The sequence below is a fragment of the Teleopsis dalmanni genome, chromosome 2, assembly GCF_002237135.1.
Source record: "Teleopsis dalmanni isolate 2A chromosome 2, ASM223713v2, whole genome shotgun sequence".
Taxonomy (NCBI): Eukaryota; Metazoa; Arthropoda; class Insecta; order Diptera; family Diopsidae; genus Teleopsis; species Teleopsis dalmanni.
In genome coordinates, this window is record NC_051847.1 from 215,513,808 (window position 1) to 215,522,312 (window position 8,505).

Below are 8,505 nucleotides of genomic sequence, written 5' to 3' on the forward strand. Positions count from 1 at the left end.
TGGTTGAAAAAAGTTGGCATCATCTCACATAAGCCAAATACTTTTTTTTAACATATGTTTTTGGTTGTGTTGCGTACAATAAAATATATAAAAATTTTAAACAACAAAAATTAATTAATTTAAATAAAAGAATATAAATTAAGGACAATGGTAAATATTTTTATCTCATATATTTAAATTAATTAATTTGTGCTCATATGATTTTTTGAAACGGGTGACTATAGTTTTGCAATATATTTACCGTGAACATTCACAAAAGACTGATATTTGAATTTAGCTGCACTGAAACTCAGGACTTAAAATTTTTTGCGAGTAAAACCTTACTCTGAAGATTTTAAGAGCAGTGTTGTTGCTTCACATGTTTACATTCGTAAGTTACGAGTATTTTTTTGCTACTCTAAAAGAAAAAATTACGGCTATTGTTTGCATTAAAAATTGTTATCTATCGCTAAATTCCAATCAACTTAAATATTATTCGATTTAATGTAGATTTCGCAAATCGAATGCTTTTTTGTCGAATTAGTACACAGCTGGGCTAATGTCATTGAAAACTGATAGTAATCAACTACATATTATAAGTTAAAAAACACAATTTAATAAGAGACGCCTTTAGCTTTCGTCTAACTTTTCTGATTTTCTGTCAGAAAATTAGTTGGGTATTCATAATATATATACAAAAGTTAATAAATAACGTAAAAAAAAATTAAAATGAAAGAAAACACAAAATATGGCTATACAATTAAACTATTGTGAATTAAGAATTTAATTCGAACTTAATTTTGTACAACTTACAATTAAATTCATATTCATTTTGGAATTTTGTAACAAAGTGAGTTTGATTCACATATTAAATTCTAGCTTTCGAATTATGAAGAAATTTATATTAGTATATAAATACTATAGTATCGAAAACTTTTTCTAATATTATCAAGAGATATCTAAATAATCGAAGAATCAATGAATGCATATCTTATGAAGAATCTAGTTCTGATTTTAATCAGAAATATTTAATATAATATAATTTTCGTATTAAAAAAATTATCCCAGTTAGTTAAATATAGCTAAATTTTTTATTTAATATATATTTAATGGAAATTATATATCAGTTACGATAGAAAAATTTATAATACCTTAAAGATATTTTTCTGTATATAGGAAAATAGCTTATATTAATTGCTTTGAAATAAAATTTTTATACATATATGTTTATTAATTTATATTGTTAAATATTTTTAATATAAAAATTAAAATCATTTGGTTCAAATATTTGCGACCATTTTCATTCTCCTTTTCGACATTTTCGCTTTCAATTTTATCGATAGCTCTTTCGATAATATTATTGATTGGCGAAAACAAATAAGGCATAGAGCCGCAAAAAAATTATTTAGAAAAAAATAGAATAACAAAACTACGGACGGTATACTTTTGGTTCTTTTTATGTAAATTTGGTTTAAAAATTATTTGAATATTTAAAATTACTTGTGGTAGAAGTGAACAACTTAAAGAAGAGAAAACTTGTAAAACTTTTAACGTAAGATTTTTTTTTTATTAATTGAACTGAAATAGTTTTTGGTATACATAGAGATTTTCTAGAAAGATGAAATAAATATTTTTTTCTTTTCTACTATTTAGGTATTTCACATTTATTTTTTACGTTTCTTGTTTATCTGCTTAATAATTTTGAAATATGACCAACTTGGAAAAGCAAAATGAATTGGTTAAACATAGTCTTGTGGAATTTGTCAGTGCCCATATTCCGGGTGCTGATTTTAGTGTCGTTGATGAAATTGTGTTATCCTATGTTATAGCTATATTAGAAGATGCTTCGCAGGATCCATGTTTTGATGTTGAAGGATTCGTTGAAATGATGAGTGCATACTTTGATGAATTTTCTTCTATTGAAACGGGTGTAATTTGTGAATGGATTTATCAGTTGGCAAATGAATTAGCTGAACTTGGAAAAAATCAAGAAAATCATAATGCTGGAACGTTATCTTTAAAGTGTGTATAATTTTATGAAGTTAATGCATTAATAAATGTATTATTATATTATATTATTTATTTTAAGTGCACTCAGCCTATCTGATATAATACCGGAATCTAAACTACGTGCACGTAAAACATCAAGTTCTGAAAAGGATGACTTTTCTTTAAATGGTTCTTGCGTTGGTGGACACAAAAGGTCACAACATCTGTCTGAAACAAGTGATGGTGGTTCTACTGACAGTTCTTCTACATGCGAATATTTTTTGGATGAAGCTGAAGCATTACAAGAAATGTTTCCAGATACTGCTTATGTTGAGGTAAGTGTAAAAAATATTGCAATTACCGTGAAAAAATATAAGGGAATAAAATATAAAATATATAGTAAGTAAGTGTGTAGGTTTTCTAATAATTGACACTGATACCAATGCAAATTATAATTAAATTGATTTTATGTCATTGATTTTTTATATTTTCGATTGTTTTCAAGTGCATAACCCAAAAGTCTTATACGTTCGTAGGCAATTATTTTTCAATAGATAGTAATATAAATAATATATATAAATAAATACAATGGTATGTAGTAGTGATATTTTTCTTTAAATAATTATTACAAAACATTCCTCCAATTTGTTTATAGATATGTTATATTTATTATGTATGTATACATTATTCCTTTATATATATGTATATAAAAAAAACTTCAACGAATATAAAATATGTTTATATATTAATTTTTATATATAACATAAATGGAGTGTTGTTTTTGAACAACTTTTAAAATGAAACAATTATAAGAAAAAATTTTTTGAGAGTGATTTGAAGTTGACAGTTGAATCCGCTTGTTAAAATTTCAAATACCGATAATGTGTTTATTGTATTGAATGTATAGTTGCAGTACCTTTCTTAAATTATAACTCTTAGTTGGTAGAGTCCCAAAATCTTTGGTATATTATTTAAATTTTCCTTTCCGGTATAATTTAAAAAACTGTAATTGATTTATTCACAGCATTCATTCTCATTAAGTAGACGTTGATTATTAGTGTGGATAATTGACTTCTCCCGAATATCGTATTAATATGCTTTATGCATAATACTTGTTGGGAACATTTAACGCTTTTAAGTAAGTGGTACCTGGTACTTGATAGAATCTTTTGTACCCTTTGCTATGCTATGCTGTCTCTAAATTTTTTTTGAATTAAAAATCCTTTTTGGAAAAATTGTATTTATATGAATTTATTGTTTTGTAAGGAAAATATGCTGTTTTATTGCAAACGCAAATAAATTTTTAGATTAATCAATAATAAGTGTACTCATTTAAATAATTTTCAATAAAATTTCTTAGTTTTTTAATTTCTAAGTTATTTTTTGAGTAAGTTATTTTTTGAGCTAATGTGCCAGAGTTATTTATTAATAAATATATTATTAAAATTTATTTTATATCTTGCAATTCGCTCGACTTATTGTTGAAGTTAATTAGATATAGGTGAGATTACAATATAGTACCGATCCTATGGTTCCATTAAGGCTTTATTGGTTAATTAAATAATAATAAATAAAAAATCAGAAAAAATGGTATCTACTTTTAATACATAGAATAGAATAAATTGCTCTCATCTTTTCAGGTAAAGCATTGCATTGCAATTGCTAAGGGTGATTTAGACAGTGCAACTCAAATATTGTTGCACCGTCAGGAAACTGGTCAAAGTCTCACCGATAAAACTAACAACATAAACACTCGTAAAAATGTTGTAGTTGATGATACTGAACTTAAGAATCGCATAATCGCCAGGTATTTAGAAAATTTTATAATATTTATTTGCTTTGACTAAATTTGCATTGTGTAGATACTCTTACGTAGACAAAAATGCCACTAATCGTGAATACAAACCAATGGTACCAAAAGTTGAACCAAAAAAACTTGTACGTTATCGAGACAATAAGATCGTTTCATTGAAAGGTGAACGCTACACTGAGGTAAAGCGCGACGAAGAAGCTGAGCTAAAAAAACCCAAAAAAGCTATTCAGCCGTAACTAAAGATGATGAAAATGCATTACAAGTATTTCATTAAAAAGCAGAAGAATCAGATTCAGATACATAAAGATGAAACAGAACAAATTTATCAACCATATATATTACTATTAAATAATCACATAAATTTCTGTCACTTTATCAATATAACCATATATCCTATTAATCCAATTGAACATTACTATAAATGTTCATATAATCTTAAGCACATTAGCAGCTGCTATTATCTAAACACAAATAATATTGATAATCTCAACATGCGATATGCGCAAAAATGCAAAAGTATCTTGTACATTAAAACAGAATGTATACAGAGATCTAATACACCTCACAGAACACAAATTGTTCCACCTAACTATACTACACCAAAAATGTCGCCATCATGCATTGACTATAATATGTACAATGCGAGTCATAATATATTAGTGATTTTTCAATTTGCTAGGATAATTGAATATTTTTTGTTAAATTATATTTATTTAAATTTCATATTATATATTAATTTATTTATTTATAATTATCTAAAGACTTTATGTACCAAATTTGTATGTGAAATTTTTAAAGTAAATTATTTCTATGGAAATATTAAGTTAGTTTGCTATTATAATGCATGCAATACGAGATTTAACTTTTTATGAGTTAGATTTTATTTAATTATTAGTTGATTTTACAACTATAGATTTAAATTATTTAATAGAAAGTTATGACATATTATTATTGTTATTATTATTTGTGTAAGTGTGTGTATAAATATCGATTACAAGGAACTAACTTCTGTGACAAATGAGAGTTTTTAAAAGTTATATACAAAAATAATTTATTATTCAAAATTTGTAATAGAGAATTTTTATGAATGTGGAAATAAGTTTCGGAAATATATATTTGTGATTTTTAACTTATCTTTATAAAGTACTGGATTATAGACTTAAAGTTTAAATATTCTTAGGCAAAATATTTATTTGGCTTATGACGTTCCTATAAGAAACTCTATTAAATATAACTCATAAAAATATATGATTCTTTAGATATTGTTAAAGTATTTTTTGAATAAGAAATAAAATTAAAAATATTCCTTAAAGTGGAGCAAACGTAATTATAAGATTATATGAGTTAAAATTTTTAAATTCTGTTATTGCATCTTTATCATTTAGTTAGTTATTTTATATTATTAATTAATTTAAATCGGGTTTCATGTTGTTTATGAAAACTAAATAATACTTAGTTATTTAATGTCATTAAATTATATCAATTCCAAATATTTTGTTGATACTCGACAACTATCATCAGATAAACCGAAATAGTTGATATTAATAAAATTTAATAACATTTAATAATTTATTTGTATTAAAACTTAATAATCTAATAATCTGAAGAAAATCAATTTATAATATAAAATAACTAACTGATAAAAAATTCGATAAAATGTATTAATTATTAAAATTAAATTTTATATTAAATATTAAATTTTGTTTATGAAATCAATTAATTTGATTTAATTTAATGTTTTAACTTACTTTTTAAATTACAGAATTAGAAAAAGAAATCTCTAACTTTTAAGAGTAAGTTATGAAAAATTCATATGTATTTATTATTTTATTATTTATTACATTAACGCAAGTTTGTTTAAAACATTTTTTAAACCTTCACAAAAGAACTTAAATTTGTTTAGTAACATTTAATATATATTTTGTATTCATTTCAATTAAATATAAATATTATGCATTACTTATAGATTGCAATTTAAAGCGGGACTTCAAAACGAAACGAAATCGTAAATCAAAAAAACAAAAAAAAAAAAATAAACCAATCTATAATAAAAAAAACATTAAAAAATAAATAAAAAACTATATAAATTAATAACATATTTATATATCAATCGAAATAATTCTAACTGCAAAATTTTTAAACTTTTAATAAAATTTTATAAAATTTATATATTACAATTTAAACTTATAATAAAAAATTTTTGATCATTTTTGCTGGAACGAAATTGAACCAAAAAAAGATATTGATTTATTTTGGTCCGTCATCGTACAGTTCAATACCTATTCATTTTATTCATTAAAAAAAATTGTTTTTATTTGAATTCGAAGCACTTTCGGTTTTTATTAAATAAATTGGTTTATTACTTTTTTTAAAGATAATTAATAAAATTCTTTTAACTATTATTAACATATTATACTAAAATTAATCTGTTAATAAACACGAAAAATATTTACACATAACCAAAAACTGTATAAACCCATATTTTTTGCTGGAACCAAAACCGAAACCCAACTGATTTTTTTAATTGAACCAAAACATAAATATATTCGGTTCGAGGTCCTGCTTAAAGTAATAATTGTTTAATAATTAAAATTACGAGCATCTAAATAAATAATTACATATCCACATATGAATGTATATTTATATATAAAAGCAGATTTCATATCTATTAACTACTACAACAAATTATAATAAAAACTAACTCAAACTATTTTCGGAAAAACATTGTGGTAAATATATTATGTTTAGAAAACAAAATTTCTGATATTATTATGCTAGAAAACATATTGTTTGTTTTATTTCAAAAATACTTGTATACGACTATTTTAATTAAGTTTCTTACATACTTAAATGTTTAAATTTATATGTAACTTAAAGTGAAATAAAATGCTTTTTTAATTTAATTATAATTTTGCATCTTATAAACAATTATTCATTATTAATTAGGTTTTAAAATTAATTAATACAATTTAAGTTTTGTTTAAACACATTTTGAAATACTTAAGTACCTTGTAACTAGATATATACACACACAATCAAAAACGAGCTCAAATAGACTTATTAAATTTGTAATTATATTTATATATATGTATATCGAATATTTAATTTTAAAATGGACATTAAGAGAAAGAACAAAAATGAACGATTTGAAATCGTTATAAAAATATAAGCCATTAATGTTTAAGTTTTTCTATGTATTTATGGGAATATTGCAGAGACTTTTACTTTTATATTGTTAATATTGTTTTTGTTTATGTTATTATACTATTTTATTTTTTAATATTTAATATTTAATATTTCTTACTCAAAGAACTCGAATGCAAAAAAAATTCAATTATCAAAGTACCGCTTGCCAATAAAAAAAATAATTGCAAAATTATAAACTCACTTGTACGAACTTAAAATCGTAATTATGTCAATGCTAATGATGATGATGGTGCTAAATTGCAACTAAAACACATAAACATACACATTAATCTAACTACACGAAAAAATCAAATCAAAACATAACATATATGTTATATAAGATACTATATGTAGTTATAATGCATATAAGTATGAAACTCATTCAAGTATTCAAATTCAAAACAAAAAAAAAAAAAACAAAATTAACATGATTAAATTAATGTTGTAAACTTAGTGTGCTTCTATGTAATTCCTAAAACTTAAAACAAAAAATTAAAAATGTTTAAATGTCGAATTTTTAAACGTAACTATCTCACATAAAAAAAAACAAAGAAACAAAAGATACTTGTCTAATTGACAGGCAAATATTATCACTTATACATTTTTATCTCACTAAAGATTTTGATGAATTTATAAGTAATTAATTATATTTAGTAATTACACACATTTTTAGCATACAAATTTAACATTTTATATATAAAATTATTTAATATTAATTTCATTTAATAATATAGATTGTTAGTCGTTATGGATTGTTTCATTTTATTCAAATTCGTAAGGCAGCATTTCTCAAAACATATTTATTTACTTTTAAATATAAATACATATATTTGTTTTAATAAATATGCTTAATTACTTGATATTATATAAAGTAAACATATCGTACTATTTTTGTTTTAAAATACTTATTTCATTATTTTTATTATTATTATTATATATTCTATAATTACGAAAAAAGACGTATATTACTCACTACATTAAATGTTTATATTTAGTTTAAATGTTATTTTATTCGCGTTTAATAATATTTAATTTTTTTATAAATATATAACAATTGATATTCATTTTTGTGAAAAGGAAAAACTTATACATTTGGTTACTTCTAATTTGTATTATTTTTTATTTGTGATACTAGCTTAAATTAACTTGAATTAAAATTTTTGAAATTAAGAAATTAATAAATTCAAAATATAGCTATCAACTTTAATGGATATTAAATATAAAAACGTTTGTTTCATTTAAAAATATTCGTAGATAGTTTAATATATAAGAAACGATGATCATTTTTCACCAAGATAGTTATATACCATCTTCATTCTATCGAAATTTAAAACCATTAATTCCATTTACCATTCTTAAAGTATTTTTAGGTCATTGGAATTAAAACAGAGACTGATGTTTAATGAGTTTCATGAGTTGGTTTTAAAAATTGATTTATTTATTTATTATTTATTTGTGAGTTAACATTAAAATTAATTTTAAAGTTAACTAAGAATGAGGAATTGTACTGCTAGGACCTTCGCCGTTGGTTTTAAAAA

The 8,505-nt window shown here is 22.6% G+C and overlaps 2 protein-coding genes across 2 annotated transcripts in view; both read left to right on the plus strand.

Annotated features, from left to right (window-relative positions):
- LOC119676719 overlaps window positions 1–1,173 on the plus strand; it is a 2,462-nt gene extending 1,289 nt beyond the window's left edge. Inside the window, exon 5 of the mRNA XM_038087975.1 lies at window positions 1,156–1,173. Within this exon, the coding sequence (XP_037943903.1) occupies window positions 1,156–1,173 (18 nt within the window). The remainder of the gene's footprint in view (window positions 1–1,155) is intronic.
- Window positions 1,174–1,353: 180 nt separating this feature from the next.
- Window positions 1,354–4,486, plus strand: LOC119684692 (CUE domain-containing protein 2-like). Its single transcript, XM_038098791.1, has 5 exons — window positions 1,354–1,531; window positions 1,633–2,001; window positions 2,069–2,303; window positions 3,609–3,775; window positions 3,831–4,486. Exons 2-5 carry the CDS (start codon window positions 1,688–1,690, stop codon window positions 4,015–4,017), a joined length of 903 nt encoding a protein of 300 aa, XP_037954719.1. The 5' UTR covers window positions 1,354–1,531; window positions 1,633–1,687; the 3' UTR covers window positions 4,018–4,486.
- Window positions 4,487–8,505: the final 4,019 nt, after the last annotated feature.

Bases quoted from the DNA above. Each gene is read 5' to 3' on its own strand.
- LOC119684692 (XM_038098791.1), top strand. From the start codon at position 1,688: ATGACCAACTTGGAAAAGCAAAATGAATTGGTTAAACATAGTCTTGTG. The intron at 2,304-3,608 runs GTAAGTGTAAAA...TCATCTTTTCAG, and splicing joins CAGATACTGCTTATGTTGAG to GTAAAGCATTGCATTGCAAT. The intron at 3,776-3,830 runs GTATTTAGAAAA...TGCATTGTGTAG, and splicing joins AAGAATCGCATAATCGCCAG to ATACTCTTACGTAGACAAAA.